The 21,999-nt window shown below is 34.3% G+C and overlaps 1 protein-coding gene across 1 annotated transcript in view; it reads left to right on the top strand.

The window, feature by feature from the left end:
• Window positions 1–21,474, top strand: part of SMC2 (structural maintenance of chromosomes 2) — a 54,371-nt gene extending 32,897 nt beyond the window's left edge. Inside the window, exons 16-22 of the mRNA XM_069822420.1 lie at window positions 1,037–1,230; window positions 2,807–2,950; window positions 4,592–4,786; window positions 11,624–11,824; window positions 14,766–14,981; window positions 19,123–19,332; window positions 21,235–21,474. Coding sequence (XP_069678521.1) covers window positions 1,037–1,230; window positions 2,807–2,950; window positions 4,592–4,786; window positions 11,624–11,824; window positions 14,766–14,981; window positions 19,123–19,332; window positions 21,235–21,345 — 1,271 coding nt within the window. The 3' untranslated portion in view covers window positions 21,346–21,474. The remainder of the gene's footprint in view (window positions 1–1,036; window positions 1,231–2,806; window positions 2,951–4,591; window positions 4,787–11,623; window positions 11,825–14,765; window positions 14,982–19,122; window positions 19,333–21,234) is intronic.
• The last annotated feature ends 525 nt before the right edge of the window (window positions 21,475–21,999 follow it).

Here is a 21,999-nt window from a genome sequence, read left to right as displayed (position 1 = left end):
TGCAGGATTGTACTAAAACCGATATATCTAAACCGTTTTTAAAGATAGATTCGAACAATTTTTGCAATGTATTTGCAAAAGCATGTTCTACAAACTGTCTGTAACAGAATTTTGATATTAGTCCCTATGTTTGTAAAATAAACAATTAAAATTTAATAACAATTTTCTGATTTCCTTTCTTGCAAACAAACGGACGTATTTTTAAAATGAAATCAATTAACAAAGTTCTGTTACAGAGAAAAGTTTCCTAATAGTCTAAAGAACGTGTGTTGTAAATTTCATACATGTATCTTTAATAGTTCAGAAATTATATTCATTTTTGTCTGGCAATGTAGCAAAAAAATGAAGTTACTGGAAACCGATAATAACGGGCATGTGATTTAAAAATCCATAGCGCAGGAAGTTTAAAAATGACGTCTCACCGTCCGATAAGGGCACAAATACCCACAAAATGTTATGCAATGCATTCCACACATATCAAAGGGTATTTTAAAGGAAAAAAAAAAAAATTTTAATTTAATTTATCAGAAACAACAATAAAAGTGGGCGAGTTATTTAAAAATCCATAACGCAGGAAGTTTAAAAGTGACGACTCAACATCTGATAAGGGCACAAATACCCACAAAATGTAATGCTATCCATTCCACGCATATCAGTGTATGTTAAAGATTTTTTTTTTTTTTTTTTTTAAATTCACTCATTTTTCACAAAAAAATACCATCCTCTCCCCTTAAATTGCTCATCTTCATTCTTTCCCAAAATGAAGTAGATAAAACTTAAATGTCTTTGAATGTGTACAATTAATTGTACACTAGTTGTCACATATCTTTTATTTCCGAAAATGTGCCACATGTTTCATGTGTGGGGGTGGGATCTTCTCCATTGTATGGCCTGCTTGCAGACCGTTGTGTTTTATAATATCGATATAACTTTTTGATTTTATACTTTAGCTCTTGCTGTTTTATTTTTGGTTTTAAGGTAAGAAATTCGTGAACAATTATTCGTGCATATTGAATGTATAATGTGTGTTTCATAGCTGAACTTCAAGAGAAAGTGAAGCATTGTAAGGAAGTGGAGATAGCCGGAAACAAGAAAGCAAAAGAAATAGAAACTAAATTGAAAGATGCCAAATCATTCCGAGAAAAGGCATTGAAAGCTGCTGAAGATGAGATGAAGGCACTAAAAGAGAAATCAGAAGAGAGCAGAGAACAGTGGAAGCAAAGGGAACAGGTGAGTTGAAGCATAATGCATTCTTCACACTTCTACTTTCTCATATGAAGTAGGTGTAAAGAGACAGTATTGTGTAGCTATAAAAACACCTATTTCGAGATTTTCTCGCAAATACAGTTTCTTAGCAAATCTAGTAACAATTTAGCTATTGTTTAGATAGTCTTTAGTTTTTAATTTTGAACATTAAAATTTATTAGATTCATTCATTCATTCATAGATTTCTGCACAAGGGCATGTCTTTCATTGCAAACCCTGCATTATCTTCCCTATTTTCCACCTTCCTCTTAGTCTCTGCATGCGATTCATACACAGGGTTGCCAGATTCTCTCGTCAGGAATCCTGGACAGGTGATGGTACTGCATACCCTTGATGTGACTACACATATTTTGAATTAATTCAGTTTGTAATACAACTGATTTTAACCTATTCGTTTTATGTATTTCATGCAATTATATAGGATCTAAACTTTTAATTTTGTTACATTTTTGCTAGACTATGGAATTTCCTTGAGATTATTGATAAAGTCTGAAAAAATAATGTCATATAACAGCCTAGAATAAAGATACTATACAATACCTAATTTATTGTATTCTACAGTATTATCGTTTTTATTTCAATACAGCCTGGTAGGATGTGCCAGGTGGCATTGTTGATAATGTTGAAGATAGGGTGGAGGGTCTTGAAAAAATGAATAGGGAATTAAAAAAAAATCTTATAGAAATGAGCAAAAAATAGTATTTTTCCAGTCTTTTTGATATTCCAGGACAAATATAACCCAATCAAAGATATAGGACTTACCATTAAATCCAGAACAATCCTGAGAAATCCTGGACATCTGTCAATCATATATCTTAATATCGTCTATCATCTGTTATCATCTTCTGCCTTGAACTCTTCTCCCGTTCACCACTCGTTCCAGTGCATCCTGCAGTAGGCAATTTCTTCTCAGCCAGTGACCCAGCCAGTTTTTCTTTTTCTCTTCCTGATCAGTTTCAGCATTATTCTTTCTTCACCTACTCTTTCCACACAAAGCACTTCATTATATCTTCCTTAGTTCTTTTTCCAGAGGTCCACAGAAGATGCTCCTTTTTTCTATTAAAAACTTCTTTTGCCATTGCTATCCTCCTTTTGACTTCCTGGCAGCAGCTCATATTACTGCTTATACAGGTGTCCCAACATGAAGGCCGGATTTAATAATGTGATAAATGCAATAAAACAAATAACAGAATAGATAACAGTGCCGCCAAACCAACAAGACAATGGCGCAATGTCACAACAATATCTTGTTATTTTTTGGGTTGGCAGCACTGCTATCTGCTTTGTTATCTGTTTTTGTTGCATTTATTCACATTATTAAATCCGGCGTTTTTGTTGGTACATCCTACAGTACATCCCAAATATTTGAAACTATCCACTTGTTTTGCTGCCTCATTTTGAATTTGCACGTTTACCTTCTTCATTTTTCTTCTGGTGATCACGATCTTCGTCTTGTTTGCATTTATTTTAATCCCATACTGCTCACAGCTGTAATTTAGTGCATTTATTAGAACCTAAAATATATAATTCTGATGTACAGGAATTCGAGACTTTAAATCTGGAAATAAAGGAGTTAAAAACTTCAATTGAGACAGGCCACACTCAACTGAAAGCTGCTGAAGAAGCTATAGTGCAGTTGAAAGAAGAAAGTGTCACGTTAGAGAAAGAAGTTGCGGAAGCCAAGGCCAGTATGACTGATAGTTCAGTGTTCATTCATGTTCATAAGAAAACGTGAGAAATGTATGTTTGACTTATTACTTTAAAAATATTACTGGTAATTACAATGTGTGCAATCTATTTTAGACATACAGTAGAACTCTATTATCCGTGGTAATTCAATTCAATCTTCTTAATGTATCCAGCTGTTTGCTGACAACATAATAGTACATTATGCAACTAGCCTATAATGATAGTAATTAAGACGCGAGGATGTTTATGAAACGAGCGCAAGGGAGTTTCATAATTTTCATACGAGCGTCTTAATTACCATTATAGGCACGTTTCATACGACTTTTTATGCTCGACCATATTTGTAACTTGAAATTATTCATAAGTATTCATGTTATTCTTATCTGACTGGGGAGCGGAACTGACCTTGCTCAATCTTGTAAATTGTGAGATGTGCGCAGACGCGAAAGTATTGATTTTTTCCCCGAAACGAATGTCGACGACCTTGTTATAATCTCGTTAAACTTGATATAACCTTGAAATTTAATTCGACATTAAAAAACGAGATGAAAAAATGGAATTTATTTCAATATTATTTACAATTAACGCTAATTATTATAGTAACAGAACATAATCTTCTGCGACAGTATTGGATTTCCAGCCTGCGTGACGTTTTGCTAGTTGTCTTTTGATTGCATATCCGAGAATAGTCGAAAACCTGAACTTTAATGAATAGGTGTACTTTAATGAGGTGCATTAAAGGACTGCTACCAGGTATATAATTACTACATTTCGGCATGGTCGAGCATAAAGTCCATTATAGTCCACTGTAGTCTATTCAGTTGTTATTTTTCACGAGAAATGAGGGGTATTTTGATCGGTGTTCATTATAGATGCCTGTTGCTAGTAGCCAGAGTTGGGGTGTAGTCAATATATACTGCAGGGCTGTGTCTTCTGCAACCGATATTGAGGAGTTTAATTTACTTCTTTTGTGGTTTATGGATGGACAGTATAGAAGAATGTGTTCCAGATCCATGGTAATGAAGGGGGCAGATTTAGCAGTTAATTTAAAAAATCGGATAATCTGTACCATTAAATATTTTCATAAATTATGTGCATAATACATACAGTTTCGTAATTTTCTCCGTGGTGTTGTGTTTAACATGCTAGTTAATGGATCAGAAGTTCAGTAATTGAGGACCGTTTTTGCAAAACATGCTAACTGCAAAATTGAGATTTTTGGTGGATTCATTAACATAAAGCAAGCCTCTACACGATGTTAAAGTTATCTTAGTAAAATTGAATTATTTCTCTTCATTATAGTATGTCAAAGTGTGATGGTTGCACTTATAACCTACTTGTCTCCATTCAGTTTTTTCTCTCTCCTGTAAAATTTAGTTTTTTCAGTTAGCAAGTTTTGCAAAAACGGTCCTCAATTTAAGTCTGGTTGTCAATGATGGGTTTATAAGAGCCAAAAAATTCCTGTCTGTGGGAAAGTAGGAATAGTAGGTGTCTCATGTTGTAGATTTATATATTGTATACATTTTATCCCTGTTTTTATTAAATCGCGTACAAGTGCACGTAACTCCAGTATTTGATTAACCTTTCGTATACCATTTCGTTCTTTAACATGTCATAAATATTCTCTGTATAACAGGAGGCCGTTCAGAAGATGCAGGCTGAAGTAAAGGCCCAGAAGGGAACAGTCAATTCACTGAATAAGGAACTGCAACAAATTGCACACCGGAAAGAGAAAATTATTAAAGACAACGGTGATGCTGAGATTGAAATTAAGAAGCTTGAGCATGAAGTATCGAAAATCCAGTCTGAATCTAAAGAATGCCAGTCAAAGGTGAGACAGTGAATTTTCACGTTTCTTATTCATGTGTTAACCGAAAAGTCCTTGATTGTAGGTGGCCATGATGATTATTGTTATTTTTTTAAAGCTTCACTGTCTCAAAAATGTACAGTTTTTATACTTCACTGTGACCAGTACACTTTTAACCAAACAATTAAAACAAAGATTGTAAAGAAGTAGCACATGCAAATGACTTCCAGTTGAATTACTTCTATCAGAGTCAGGTGCAGTCGAAACATATTCTTTACTCCAGTTATTATAGCATGGCAAACTGGTTAAAGCACCACATGTGCGGATACTATAACGAAATATAAATGGCGCAAAGTGTACTACGTGAATGAAACTAAGTTTTAAATCACTCAATTTTGAACACAATGAGTAAAGGCCCATTCACAATGAAAATTAAACATGAACATAACGTAAGCATAAAACCTTGTGTCCATGTTATTTAATGAAAGCATTCACAATGAATTACATAAGCATAAACTTAATCTTAATCATAAGACGTCAACATGAAAGTTTGCAAACTCCAAACTTTCACGCTTATGTTTATGCGATTTGGAAACAGTACACAAGCGGAAAGCGTGTTTTCACTTTTTGTTTAGCATCTCATGGGCTTTGCCTACAAGCAATATTTTGATCTATTGGCCGTGATGATAGCTAGGCGCGCAACATGGAATCATATGACGAAAAGTTGATTATTTTATACCAAGAAAACCCTTGTCTACATGACAAGAAACATAAAACATACAAAGATATTACATTAAAAGAGAATGTATGGAAAAAAATAGCACAGGAAATGAATTCTGAAGGTAGGTATTAGTTAAATCATTTTATAGCTAACATTATTTTATAGTTCAAAGTATTGGTGTTTCAAAATATATTAATGTGGTTATAAAAGTTCCCCTGTTGTATTCTTCTCTGATTCAATGGATGAATCCACCATCGTTTTTTACATCTCCGTTTCTTTGATTTCAAGTATTGAAAGCCATATACTGATGCCATTGTAGTTATTAGAAACATAAATTGAATAGCTACATCGTCAGTCATTGTGCAATTCTCCATTTTTATGTAATAGATTCTGTAGTTTTGTTGATTCGGTATGTTTGTTTCCACACACGTGTTATGTTTACGTTATGTTTAATTTTCATTGTGAATGGGCCTTGGCTACTTAAGTTTGTGGCATATGTTTATGTGCTTATGTTAATGTTTACGTTATGTTTAATTTTCATTGTGAATGGGCCTTAAAAGGACAACTGTCGTATCCTTTGTAATGTTTGGCAACTTAAATTGTTAATGTTCACACCTCTCTGTTATGTTAACATTAGGCTTACCATAAACTGAGGTTAGAATGCAGCATGTTTGTGTTGTATGGGATGGTTAGATGTGTTGTGTATGTGTGTGATGGTGGTGGTTGGTTTTCTGTATATTTTGAAGGTGTGTTTGTTGTCAACTTTTGTTATGGTGATGTCTAGGAAATTTATGGAGTTGTTTTCAAGTTCCAGTGTGTTTTGAAGTTTTGGGTATATTTTGTTTATGTATTAGTGTAGTTTGTGTATTTGACGTTTGTTTCCTTTGTATAGTATGAGTATGTCGTCTACGTATCTGTGCCAGTATATTATGTTGTCTGCATATTTGTTGTGTTCATTGTTGAGTATGTGTGTTTGTTCTATGTTGTGTAAAAATATCTCTGGTAGTATGCTAGAAATGGGTGATCCCATGGGTAATCCTTCTGTTTGTGTGTAGTATTTGTTGTTGTAAGTGAAAATAGTTTTGCTTTGTGATGATGTCTGTGATTTGGATGATTTCTTCTATGTGTTCTTGTGATGTGTTGTTGTCTATAAGCATTTGTTTTAGTGTCTATAATGTATTTTGTATCGGTATGTTAGTGTATAAGTTAGTGATATCGAAAGATGCTAGTGTTGCTCTATGTGGGATGTGTTGTTGTTTTGTTTTGTTGACTAGGTCTATAGTGTTTTTTATTGTTTTATGTTTAAGTTTTGATGGTGAAATCATTGCAATAAGTGAAAAAGTCTCAGGAACCTTCTATGCCACATCAATAAATTTAGGAATGCAGTTATATTGTCAGACTCCAAAGCAGCTATTCTATCAATCGTCCCTAAACACACACCTTCATCTCAAACAGCAGAAATAACTAAAATGCTCTCTCAATTAATATCACTCAATAAAAGAATTGTATTCCAATGGATACCATCCCATTGTGGAATCCTGGGAAACAAGAGTGCGGATGCTTTAGCAAAGAAGGACAGCACTGCTACTTACAGACCTGTTACTAAATCTACGTATTACTCTGTGAAGAGATTTATTAAATGTACATTCTTAGACTTCAACAAACACAATTTGATAACTCTATCCCAAGGGAAAAAATGGAACTCTCTGCATCAAAATCCACAGTTAATTCCCGATTTACCATGAAAGTCATCTGTAGCTGCATTTAGATTGGCAACAGGCCATGATTGTTTGGCCAAACACCTGCATAGAATTGGAATATATCAGTCCCCTAACTGCCCATTGTGCAACTCAAACCAAGAAATGGATTCGGAACACCTCAAAATCTGTGCTTCAGTGGCTGGCCATGATAATATCTTTGAAAAATATTGGAGTGCAAGAGGTCAAATGACTTTATTGTCAAACGCCTGGCATTAGAAAACAACAACATTGTTTTCTGTTTTTCGAATTTTATGTTGTTTCCGATGATTTTGTCCATGTGTGTGGCTAGTTTGTGTGCTGGTGCTTGTTTGTAGTTGATTAGTGGTCTGATTGGTATGTTTTCTTTATGTGTGTTGGGTAGTGTGTTGAGTTTGGGTGCTGCTGGTTTGATGGGTTTGAGTTGTTTGCCATTTAATCAATCATTTATATTTAAGTGTTAAAAGTAGTGTATGCAAGGTTCAAGATAAACTGAACTTACTTTGAACACAAAGGAAACTTTGAACATTTTTTCAGAAAATCATATTTAGGTTTCTACATGCTGCAACTTGTTATAGATGGAGGTAAATTATCATAAAAACCATTCTCATACCAAATTTACCAGAACATTTGTCAGAGATAGAATAAGATGATTCCAGCCATAATTTACCAGCCAGTCATCGTCCATGTTGAAATTTAATTCTGGAGGTAGCATAATGTGCGTGGATTTCTCCACCTGTAACACATCTTTCTAGGTTGCTTGTTTTCAGTTGTTTTGGAAGCAGCACAAAGTTTAGTGACTTAGCATTTAAACTTCCGAACAGATATGGGAGAAAGAGTATCTACCAACTGATTGGAATAAAGGATTAATAGTTAAAATACCCAAAAAAGGAAATCTATTGGAATGTGATAATTGGAGGGGAATAACACTGTTATCAATTCCTAGTAAAATATTATCAAGGATTATATATAACAGAATTGTGCAAACAGCAAATAAATTGATAAGGAAAGAACAAGCAGGATTTCGCACAAATAAATCATGTGTTGATCAAATTAATACCTTAAGAATAATCTGTGAACAATGCAATGAATGGAAAAGTACCTTATATTTACTATTTATCGATTTTGAAAAAGCGTTTGACTCGCTTAATAGAGATTATATATGGCGAACAATAACAAAATTTGGTATACCAGAAAAAATTTGTGGACTAATTAAACTTATGTATGAAAACTATACTTGTAATGTCATACACAAAGGTATGCTGTCAGAAAATATAACAACTATATGCGGAGTGAAACAGGGTTGTATTCTTTCTCCGATCATATTTCTGGTTATTATGAATGATATTATGGAAAGGTCTGTTGGCAATGCTAGAAGAGGTATAAGATGGGGATTAAACGATACCTTGGAAGATCTGGATTTTGCTGATATCTGTTTGCTCTCCCATAGTTTTGATGACATGCAGAATAAAGTCAATAATTTATTAGAAGTAATATAAGGGGCTCATATCAAAATAAACGTAAAGAAAACTAAAGAAATGAGATTAAATAGTAAAAAAACAGATAAAGTTATAATAAATAATAATACCATTATACTGTTCAAGAATTTAAATATTTGGGTAGTATAATTGACAAGGATGGTGGAGACTTTGAGGATGTAAAGAACCGAATAAAAAATGCAAATAGTGCATTTGTCCAGTTGTACCCAATATATGGAAATCTTATATTATATCTAGATCTACAAAAATTAAAATCTTTAACAGTAATGTGAACTCAGTCTTATTATATGGCTGTGAGACATGGAAAACAAGTAAAATTATACAAAATAAATTGCAAACCTTTGTTAATAGATGTTTATGAAGAATTTTAAAAATTAGATGGCCAGATATAATCATAAACTCAGAACTATTGAAGATAACAAATCAGAAAGAAATCGCAATAGAAATCAAAAGACGAAAGTGGAATTGGATAGGGCACACAATCAGGAAAGAAGATGGAGCAGTAGAAAGAATGGCTTTGGATTGGAACCCCCAGGGTAGTAGAACAAGAGGAAGGCCAAAAAATACAGGGAAGAGAACAGTTGTGGAGGAAATTGCTAGGGAGGGGAAAACATGGAGCGAAGTGAAGAAGTTGGCTACAAATAGGGTCCGATGGAGGCACTTTGTGAATGCCCTATGCTCCTCATGAGGAGATACAGGAGTTTGATTGATTGATTGATTTAAACTTCCTGTTATCTCTGTCTTACATCGGTATAGACACAAAATAAGGTAATGTACGTCCCGCCATATCGACTGCCCAGTTCAAAAGGGAAACAATTCAAAATTGAAAGTTTTGAGAAACCTGCATTTTAAAGCTCTGTGATGCTGTGAAAAATCGAAGGATCGTTGAAATTACTTCAAATTATATTAATGATGTTTTATATATACTATAAGTTTCAAATTAGTGTGTGTTAATTGGATTTTTCAAAACTTCAAAGTTTGAATTGTTTTCCTTTTGAACTTGGCCATCAATATAATATGCATTTCAATTAATTATTTCCCTATTTCTATTTAATCTATGTACTATATTTTTATTTATACTATATTTATTTTAATATTAGGTACCCTCCACAAAACTGGCTTCATTTATACATCGACGGATCCTTGATCTCCAGAGAACAAGGTGCCGGTGCAGGTGTTACGTGCTGTCTCTTCTCACTTTATAGATCTCTTGGATATGAAACAACAAGTTTTGATGGACAAATCATTGCAATAATTGAAAGTCTCAGGAATCTTCTGTGCCACATCAATAAATTTAGGAATGCAGTTATGTTGTCAGACTCCAGAGCAGCTATTCTATCAGTAGTGTTTAAACACACACCTTCATCTCAAACAGCAGAAATAACTAAAATGCTCTCTCAATTAATATCACTCAATAAAAGAATTTTATTCCAATGGATACCATCCCATTGTGGAATCCTGGGAAACGAGAATGCGGATGCTTTAGCAAAGAAGGGCAGCACTGCTACTTACAGACCTGTTACTAAATCTACGTATTACTCTGTGAAAAGATTTATTAAATCTACATACTTAGACTTCAACAAACAAAATTTGATAACACAATTTCAAGGGAAAAAATGGAACTCTCTGCATCAAAATCCACAGTTAATTCCCGATTTATCACGAAAATCGTCTGTAGCTGCATTTAGATTGGCAACAGGCCATGATTGTTTGGCCAAACACCTGCATAGAATTGGAATATATCAGTCCCCTAACTGCCCATTGTGTAACTCAAACCAAGAAATGGATTCGGAACACCTCAAAATCTGTGCTTCAATGGCTGGCCATGATAATATCTTTGAAAAATATTGGAGTGCAAGAGGTCAAATGACTTTATTGTCAAACGCCTGGCATTAGAAAACAACAACAACTACTTCAAATTATATTAATGATGTTTTATTTATACTATAAGTTTCAAATTGTGTCATCCTTAGATGATGTCCTCAAACAGATATATAATGAGACAAATGCTTCAAATTTAAATATTAACAGAACAAAGACAAAGTATATGAATAACATTACCACGAGAGACAATACTGTAAAAACTGTAGTCTTAAATGAGGTTACTTTTGAGAAAGTGTCAAGGTTCCGATATCTCGGCTCGATAGTCACTGAGGATAACAACATATTAACTGAGATCAAGGATAAAATAGCCATTGGTAATCGACACCTCAGAGCATTAGATAAAATTATAAGAACCAGATATATCTAAAAAAAATGAAGGTGAGGATTTATAAAACAATTATTAAACCTACGGTGACTTTTGGAAGCGAAACCTGGACTCTACCTGAACGAGCAATAACCATCTTAAATACGTGGGAAAGGAAAATTTTAAGAAAAATTTATGGCCCTATTTATGATAAGGGAGAATGGAGAATTAGGACCAATTCTGAACTACAAAAACTATATAAAGATCCAAGTATTGTCACTGATATAAAAATTAGACGGCTAGAGTGGCTGGGCGACATCAGAATGGACAATAATAATATTCCTAAAAGATTACTAGATGCCACGCTAAGTGGTAAAAGAAGAGCAGGAAGACCTAAACTAAGATGGTTGGATGATGTTCAGGATGATCTAGTTGAAGCAGGAATTAAGAGATGGAGACGGAGAGCCCTAGAGAGGGGAGATTGGGCGGCAATTCTTAAGGAGGTCAAGGCTAAACTAAAAGGGCTGTATGACCACAGATGATGATGATGATGATAAGTTTCAAATTAGTGTGTGTTAATTGGATTTTTCAAAACTTCAAAGTTTGAATTGTTTCCCTTTTGAACTTGGCCGTCGATATAATATGCATTTCAGTTAATTATTTTCCTATCTCTGTTTAATCTATGTACTATATTTTTATTTTCTTTAAATGTTTCAGATTTCTGCTCTTGAGGGTAAATATGGATGGATTAGTGATGAGAAACAGTATTTTGGTACCCCTGGTGGAAGCTATGATTTTAAGGAGCATAATCCTAGTGAGGTTGGAAAGAGACTTTCGAAGTTGCAAGAAAAGAAAGACAAACTTGGTCGCAACATCAACACGCGAGCCATGAATCTGCTGGGCAAAGAAGAAGAACAGGTAAGTATTAATTTAGAACTTTTGTAAGACTTTACCAGTCAATGTAGTAATAGTAATGGTGATAGGAGTGTAAATTTTTGTACCATACTTCACTTATATTAAGGGTGATATGTTTTTTTTTAGAAATGTGTCTGATAAGTGATAACTTTTCTCATTTCTCTACACATATGAAAATTATCAACACTTCATTTCAATATAACATTGTTAACTGACCTCTTTACTTACATTTTCTGCATATGTAACTGTAGTAACTTTCGATAAATATCACTTTTATTGACGTCACACAAAATTTTGTCCAATATTCTTTTGAGAAGATTAACTCCTTATGTAGATGAAACTATTGGGCATCATCAATGTGGTTTTAGGTGTAATAAATCGACTATTGATCAGATTTCTTGTATTCTACAGATAATGGAGAAAAAATGGGTGTATAAGGACACAGTACATCAGTTATTCATAGATTTAAAAAAGGCATATGACTCATTTAAGAGAGAAGTTATATATGTTTATGTATGTATTGTTAAATGAAACAAGTTGACTCCTTCTTAGTCCTTACTTCTACTGACAGTTTTAAATTTTGTATGAAGTTATATGAAAAATGATTATCAGGTAAACATGAATTGATTTGTGTATAAAGCTTTAGTGTTTCTTGTGCCTTTATACAGGGTGGAAGTGAAATAATTCCGCAGATTGAAAGGGGTGATAGTGTACACTTAAATGAATAGAAAACCTATATTACGTTTTGTGATTAAGTGCATGGTTAATTAGAAAATTGAGTTGCAAGTTTGAGCAGTCTGACACTGCTTTTTTTCTCGTAATCAGATGTAAGAGGTCAACGAACTTTGGTCTGTCTGCCTTACTGAACTACCTCCTATCTCCCTTCCTGGCTACAATATTGCATCTGATTGCATTGTTCAGTGGCTTGAAATTAGTGATTTTTTTTAAATTAAATTTACACGAAAACCATCTATGCTATTGAAATATGTCAGAGGAATAAATGATTCATGAGGTCCCGGGTTCGATTCCCGGTTAGAGCACAGGAATTTTTCCTTAAAGGGGATTATTCCTGTGTTCGTCCATGGTCTGGAATTTAGGTTAAGTTTAGATTTAAGACCTCTCCTGGCACCACATTATCATAATCATCCTATCACATCATCGGGGTAATGTATCTCCGCCTTCCAGGCGCCCCAACCTCAGAAGTGGGTTACTACTAAGCCACGGCCAGGAGAGAAGACCAGAAATGTCGAAAGACAACCTGGTGGCATTGGATAAAAAATATATATATATATATATATATATATATATATATATATATTATTCGTACTGAATTTGGTATTCCCAAGAAACTAGTTCAATTAATTAAAATGTATCTCAGTGAAACTTCCAGCAGAGTCAATATAGGCTGGTTTCTGTCTGATGCTTTTTCAATTCACTGCGGGCTACAGCGAGGAGATGCACTATCACCTTTACTTTTTAACTTTGCTGTAAAATATGCCATTAGGAAAGTCCAGGAAAACAGAGAGAGTTTGGAATTGAACAGGTTGTATCAACTGCTTGTTTATGCAGATGACGTGAATATGTTAGGAGAAAATCAACAAACTATTAGGGAGAAGACGGGAGTTTTACTTGAAGCAAATAAAGTGATAGGTTTGGAAGTAAATCCCGAAAAAAACAAAGTATATGATTATGTCTCATGGGCAGAACATAGTACGAAATGGAAATATAAAAATTGGAAGTATTTGCTTTGAAAAGGTGGAAAAATTCAAATACCTTGAAGTAACAGTAACAAATGCAAATGACACTTGAGAGGGAAATTAAACACAGAATAAATATGGGAAATGCCTGCTATTAAGTTATTTGGTAAAAAAAAGGTAAAAGGTAAAGGTATCCCCATCACATGCCATGAAGGCACTTGGAGGGGGGGGGGGGCATGGGTGTTCATTTCAAAGTGTGTCATGACGTCACTGTTGTTGGGTCACAGATTTGAAGCGAGTTTCAGCTTATATGTTAGAGAAGTTGCCTATTATTTAAGGCGTTCTTCAATCTGAACTTGAGAACGTGTATGGTATAACTTGAACGTCGTAGCAACAGATGGCGGTCTGTACAGTCTGTGTGCTACCATAACCTCTTTCGAACTGTGTTTTGCGCCGGCAAGTCGTACGCAGGGTATTTGTTATCATCGGTTGTGTACGGTAACATTCCACAACACAAATCAAATGCTCCGTGTCCATGTTGACCGTCGAAGTTAATGTCAACAAATACGCAAGTAATCATCTTAACCCTCTCCCCATATCCTGACAGTACGTATTTGCAAACAGTTCACATTCCTGCCACTACCGGCGTTACCGTACGTATCGGTACGTACTCTTCAGAATGAATGCTGTACTTGGTAGGCAACTTCTCTACCTCATAGGTTATACACCTCTGCGGAAGTGTAGGCAGATTGAATTCTCTAGGCTCATCGGCTAGCCACATGACGGCATACAGCGAGCCATGACACACTTTGAACTGAACACCCAGTAGAATGAAGTGGTGTGGTCGGCACCACGCTGTGACTGTCTTTTACCCCCCAGGAAAGACCCAGTACTCAATTTTATAGGAGGCTGAGTGAACCTCGGGGCCGTTCTGGAAGTTTGGCAACGAGAAAAATCCCGTCACTACTTGGGATCGAACCCCGGACCTTCCAGTGCATAGCCAGCTGCTCTACCAACTGAGCTACCCGGCCTCCCAGTTATTTGGTTGATAAGCTTTTATCATCAGCCATTTGTCAGCCATTTCATTCTCTTCAATTGGAAATTTTTCGAGAGCAGACTGGATGATAAATTTCCAGTTGAGAATGAAATTTGCAGTATTTATGGAAGAAATTGTAAAAACACTGTGTTACTGGATTTTCCTTTAAGAGTAATACTAATGAGGTAATTATTATTTGTGTTTCTTACAGTATAATGATTTAATGCGTAAGAAAAGAATTGTCGAGGCTGACAAAGCAAAAATTGTTGCTGTCATCAAAGAATTGGACCTAAAAAAAAAGGAAGCCCTTCGGAAAGCTTGGGAGCAAGTAAATAAAGATTTTGGCTCCATCTTCAGCACGTTGCTTCCAGGAGCCCAGGGTTGTCTCCGCCCACCTGAAGGCATGGATGTCTTGGATGGCTTGGAGGTGAGAAATTGTAGTCCCGTCGCCCTAATTTCCGGCAGCCAATCACGTTGCCGGTCGGCTACATTTAAACCTGTGCATCTTGTGATTCGCTGATGCATTTCCCAAGGCTCGATAAATACTTAATATAATCGCCCGCCATTTTGGATCTTTCGTTGGGTTCGCAGAAAGCACACGAGGACGTTATTTGCCGCTCAGTTATTTGCTCAATTACAGTGCACTTGATTTATCATCATAGAAGCTACAACATGATAATGTTTAATGGTGCGGCAAATAGATCCCTCGTCTGGTAGTTCGGCAACGAAAGAACAAAAATGGCGAACGATACTACCTACCTAGACTTTATAGAGCCTTCACTTCCGAAGACGTAAGCAAAGAGGAGGAGTCACGCCGGGAATAACAGCACCGTGACTATAGAAGGTGCATTAAATTTTAAAATAGATTTGCAAGTTTATATGGAGTTGTGGAGCCAATGCAGAAACCACCTCTTCTTTGAGAAAGCCCCATTATGTATCAATCTATTCTATACTAATAATAAATCTGTAGCCGAAATTTTTCTGGTAATTTTCGATTTTCCAAAAATAATTGGTCCTAACATATACAATTAACCACCCTGAAACCGAAAATCGCTTTTTTGAAATTTTTGTTTGTATGTCTGTCTCTCTGTCTGTCTGTCTGTATGTTTGTTACCTTTTCACGCGATAATGACTGAACGGATTTCGATGAAAATTGGAATATAAATTAAGTTCGTTGTAACTTAGATTTTAGGCTATATGGCATTCAAAATACATTATTTAAAAGGGGGATTATAAGGGGGCTTGAATTAAATAAATCGAAATATCTCGCTTATTATTGATTTTTGTGAAAAATGTTACATAACAAAAGTTTCTTTAAAAATAATTTCCGATAAGTTTTATTCCTTGAAAAATTTTGATAGGACTGATATTTAATGAGATAAATGAGTTTTAAAATTAAAATAACTGCCATCTAAGGCCGTGTAATGAATTAAAAAACAAATGACTTCGTCTATAAGGGGCCTTGGACAGCAACAATCGAAAGCTATGAAAGATAGCCTACAGATAATGTTTCTGTGTTTGTATGAAGTAATATCAGAAGCTAAATTAACCGATTTGTATAATTAATTATTAATTCACCATTGGAAAGTGTAGTTTCTCTAGATGGACATAATGCTATAATGTTATTACAGTAACTTCTGAGTTAATCGAGGACAGATAAGATTAAAATAGCTTCTTATGCACAGAAAACTTGATAGGCTATTCTGTACATTCATTTCCTGTATTTCCTAAAATAATTTTTATGACCAAATGAGTGGTCTCTGGATCAAAATGATCGCATTTTAATTATGCAAATACAATTTAAATTAAGTAACATAATAAACGATTTATCCTTATATCAAACACGAATGTTCCCTGGATCAAATGTCCTATTTTAATTATGTAATTACTTTATATTCATTTCTAACGGGTGCAGCGGAGCGCACGGGTACGGCTAGTAATGATATAAACTTAGATACTAGAATGGTAATTGGTTCATAAGACATTTCATCGCTACCACTTCTTTCATCATTACTGATGATTTTATGTGATATGAAAGTGAGAAATATGTAGCCAAAATTGGAAACATATGTGGGTAAGTAGTATGTAATAATAATTAAAAAAAAAAAAATATATATATATATATATATATATATATCATCATCATCCATACAAGTTTTAGGCCATGTGGCCTGTTGCGAGCTCATAATAAAGAAGAATTTTCTCTTCAGCACTTTTTGGAATGTCCCAGAGCTCTCTTCCCATGGGGTTGGTAGTGAAGTGTAGCTTTTGGGATTCTGTGGGATCTCATTTCTCACAGATGGCTCATCCAGTTCTGATATTTCTGTATGAAATAAAGTACTGGTTCCAGACTGAGTTCTTCCATTATTTCTTCGTTGCATTTATGACTCCATTTTGTATATCCTGCTTTTCTTCGCATAAATCTCATTTCATTAGCTGTTATTCTTCTTTCATCCATCTGCCATAGTGTCCATGCTTCACTACCATAACAGGGTACAGATCTTGTAATTTAAAAACCTAAGCATGGATGAATATATAATAGGATGCGTAATTTATCGAGTTTCCCATTCCACATGTTAGAGGCGCTAATATAGAAATTGATCTTGCTGCCGTCTCTTATTTTAGGAGAACTTATTACAACTAGCAGCACACCAAGTGGCGAAAAGAATAACTAATTACTCCATGAATCCAGCAGCGCACCTGGTGGTGTAAAAGTTAAACTATATATAGACAAATATTTCCTTCTCCACACCATCCCCCGTCATTCTCAAACCCCCAAATGAAAATAAAACACTAGTAAATTTGCCATTTAATCAGTCATTTATATTTAAATGTTAAAAGTAGTGTATGCAAGATTCAAGATAAAATAAAACATTTACATTTTTTTATCTTAGTAAGCATGATGATAGAGATATTCCGATAGTCAATATAATGTAATATAATCTAATAATTTATTTAGAGTTCATTCCAGCGCTTTTTTTCAGCCCGAACTGTCCGGAACGCGTTCCGGTAAACTTTTTGCCATTACAAATTCCAACGAGATATATTTTATAAGCGAAATTGAAAATTAAAATTGCCGCCACTACCAAGTCCAAGAGTTTACATTTTCTCATTATTATTGCTGCAAAAGTAACTCATGCAATCTAGTGCTGCCATCTTCCGTTATTGATCCTGAAACTGTAGCTCAAACTCGCAAAATTTCCGTTATGCTTAAAATCGATGAGCTCCGTTTGGAACTTATTGTAATATAAGGTATGTAGGCCTAATATTTTTAAGCCTACGGTTTTGTTGTATAATGTGATCGAGTGTTAGAGTTCCGGTAAACTTTTTTCCAGAAAAAAAGCACTGGTTCAGTCTAATTGTCATATCATAGTTTAAAATCAATAACACTTACAAATGTAAATGATCATTGCATATTATAAAATTGAAATGCAAACGTTTTCGCCCTTGGGCATCATCAGGCATTTGACTCACAATATCTTATACAATTTTTACCATATCTTTGCTGTGAAATGCGTACCAGATAATTGATATTTACAACCTTGTATGTATTAATAAACAACTATTTACATGGTTAACTCTATGATAAATAATAATCTGAAATTTAAATGAATACAGGTATTAAAATTATATGTGATAAAATTGTAACTAAAATGTTGTATTGATCTTATATTTCTTAATTTAAACTATGATATGTCAATTAGACTGAACTCTAAATAGATTATATTACATTTACATTTTTATTCCTCGCATCATCTTCCACTGTAAATTCTTATTGGAGCCAACAGGAAGATGAAAGAAATGGTCTGTTTTACATTACCTTCTAATACAATTAATTAAAATACAACCAAACAGGGACAGAAAAGGAAACGAGAGGTTAAATAATTAGATTGTGCGCCTGAAGAGTCTGCTAAAACTACTTAGATAGTTGAAATTATTTTATTACTATTTACTACTTTAAAATTCATTCAACAACACTATTTTTACAAGATTCCTTTACCATCACTGTTTAACATACACTGCTTATACACACTTCTCGCTTATATCCATTTCTTCGCAAGTTTCTGGTTGCCATCTTGTCTTCTCCGGATAAGTGCAGAACTCTGGGTAACTACCCATCACGTAGTTCTGATGTTCACCACCTACCACGTCGGGCGCTGGTCTTATTTGATCCGTAAGACATAAGATGATGCAGTTTCGCATCCTATTATATATTTATCCATGATCGAAGCTTTAGTATATGGATTTATTTTACACTGATTTTGAAGTAATGAAATTGTGTTCCTAATTGCAGGGGGAGGGGGAATCCTTGTTTGGTTTTTTTTATCCCTTCTTAGAAATTCAATTTCTAAGACTAATATACCTGGGCAGAGTATATACCTTAAAGCTATAACCATCGTTGTAAATGTGCAGTTATATTAATTTTCATGCTATACATTTATTTAGACACTTGCAGGATTTCTTCCTTTGTGTTGAACAAACTGATTATGTAAAATTCGGGGCACGAGTGACATTATCCAATAAAGAATGGAAATTGTTAAAAATTGTGTTTTGTAATGTTCTTACAGGTGAAAGTTGGCTTTGGTGGAATCTGGAAGGAGAGCTTGGGAGAACTGAGCGGAGGGCAAAGGTCTCTTGTTGCATTATCACTCATTCTTGCGATGCTGCTTTTCAAACCTGCACCAATTTATATCCTTGACGAGGTTGATGCTGCATTGGATTTATCTCATACTCAAAACATTGGAAACATGCTAAAGAGTCATTTCAAACACTCACAGGTATGTTACTTTTGAACTTGGTAAAACTTAGATTTTCATTAAAAATGCCATTTCATTCACACACGAATGAGTGTATTTATGTAACATAATCACAAAAAGCATAAGAATACATCGCAAACACAAGAACACAAAAAATACATCACACTAACATGTGAAAACATAAACTCCTACAAGATTGCAATCTCATTCAAGAAATTAAATTACAACATCGCATACAGAACAAATAATACTCTACAAAAGCATTTCAACACAACACAAACAAACAAATACAACCACACAGTCATATACAAACTCAAATGTAACACCTGCAATAACTTCTACATAGGACAGACAGACAGACAGATCATTTCAAATACGTTACAAAAACACATCATAGCCACAACAAAATTACAAAACACTTCCACATATGCAGAATACATCACAAATGCTAACCACACCTACAGAGACATAAACACAGACATGGAAATTCTACATATTCAACGGAAAAGCCAGAAACTAAACACACTAGAACAATACGAAATATATAGACACACGAAAACACATTCAAATGAAATTCTCAATACACAACTAAATTTCAGAACACACACTCTTTGACTCCACATTATACTACACAAACACACCCCACAGAAAACACAAACAAAAGGCGCCAAGACCAGCACCAACCAGTTCTGATGATACACGCTAATCCCTTATTCATCTGTCGTAAAAAATCTTGGCTTCTTTTTTGATAATAATCTAAGTTGGAATTTTCAAGTTAAAGAAACGATAAAAAAAAATCTGTTCCTCCATTCACTGTTTGAGTCGCTTGAGAAACTTCTTGCCCCAGCAACTAAAACTTACCCTAGTACAAACCCTAGTAATGCCGCACTTCGATTATTGTGACGTTTTGTTAAGTGACCTACGTTCTGAACTGTCAGTCAAGTTACAGCGAGCTCAGAATATGTGCGTCAGATACGTGTGCAACATCCGACGATATGATCACATATCACCGTCCTTCGCAAGTCTTTCGTGGCTCCGACTTAAAGAACGTAGAACTTTACACTCTTTGTCTTTACTCTTTCTAATTCTGCACACCTCAACACCAAATTACCTTTCGTCTCGTTTCTCTTATCTATACTCTAACCACGACGTAAATACCAGATCACTTATCTGTGGCACGCTAAGTATACCTCTTCATAGAACATCTTGTTATTCATCATCTTTTACAGTATCCACCTCGTGTCAATGGAATTCCCTGTCACAAAGTATTAGGGGCTGCAAGACAATAAACACCTTTAAAACAGCTTAAAAGATAACCTTATTAGCATTTCACTCCAATCATACTGATTTAAACTATCACTGACTACATTGTTACTTCTTTCTTTAGACATCATCCTGATAGTGCTGTATTTTCAAAATTGTCTCATAATAATCTCTTTCTATGATCTAACATTATTTGAAATATATTAACATTCTATGTATTTTAGCTTAATTCTGCTACACAGTTTATTTCAGTGTTTAATTAATAGTTCATAGTATTTTGTTGTTTAATTCGTAAATAACTCTTGTATACATGTAACTCTCATCTAAATCCAATTGTTGAATTCTTTGTAAGTTCATGCATATGTATATATACTTTTTGCTGGTTGAGTGGAAGAGAAGGCCTTATGGCCTTAACTCTGCCAGCTAAAATAAATCATTATTATTATTATTATTATTATTATTATTATTATTATTATTATTATTATTATTATTATTATTATTATTAAGATGGCCCATAACAGGCTGAAACATGTTAACCAGATACTGTGAAATTTAACACGAGAAAGACATATAATTCGTATTCCTAAAGAAATGTATAGTAATTTCGAAACATTTGTGTAAAATAGGTAAATTATTTAATTTGGCATTTCTCTTTTACAGTTCATTATCGTGTCTCTGAAGGACGGCATGTTCAACAACGCCAACGTGCTGTTTCGCACCAAGTTTGTTGACGGCATGTCCACTGTGTCCCGCACAGTTCAAACGACCTAATGGTGGTGTGCTGTAAAGCAAATAACACGACTGGGGTGGTATTTTACATCTGTGGGACCAATAGTTTGTTCCCTTATTTGTGAAACCTTTTAAAATTATCTGTTTTTAATTAAAGATTTTAGTACATAATGACATATTTTTATTTTCTTTTTATACGAGCTACAAAGGGGAAGTATTATGATGCTGAAAAAAAATCTGTTTTTATATTTTCACGGAAATACACGTTTTCAACATTTCCATTACAGAAAAATAGTTTTCAGCAAGCTTTCTGCCTCTCTGTTCATCTGTTTATGTACCGTGATTTCTTCTAAACTATGGAACAGATTTTGCTCATATTCAGTATCATTGAATTCAACCCTGACTGTTGTACATGAAATAGAATTTTTTACTACAGTATTAATGTGTTTTATTTGACAAAATAGAAAAAAAAAAAAAGAATTTACTCCATATTTCATATTTCTTCTTGTTTTTAGTAATTTTGTAGCAATTCGAGAATTATGCCATAAAAATACGTTTGCCCCACCCATTTATTGCAGAAACCAGTTAAATGAAAAAAATTTTCGTATATTTTACAGCTAAGTTAAAATGCACAAAATAATTTTCCTTAGATAAAAAGTATTGAAATATATACTACTTTCAGCAAAAAATATTAAA

The sequence above is a fragment of the Periplaneta americana genome, chromosome 3, assembly GCF_040183065.1.
Source record: "Periplaneta americana isolate PAMFEO1 chromosome 3, P.americana_PAMFEO1_priV1, whole genome shotgun sequence".
Classification (NCBI taxonomy): Eukaryota; Metazoa; Arthropoda; class Insecta; order Blattodea; family Blattidae; genus Periplaneta; species Periplaneta americana.
The sequence above is the reverse complement of the archived record's forward strand: the minus strand, read 5'-3'. Positions and strand labels throughout refer to the sequence as shown.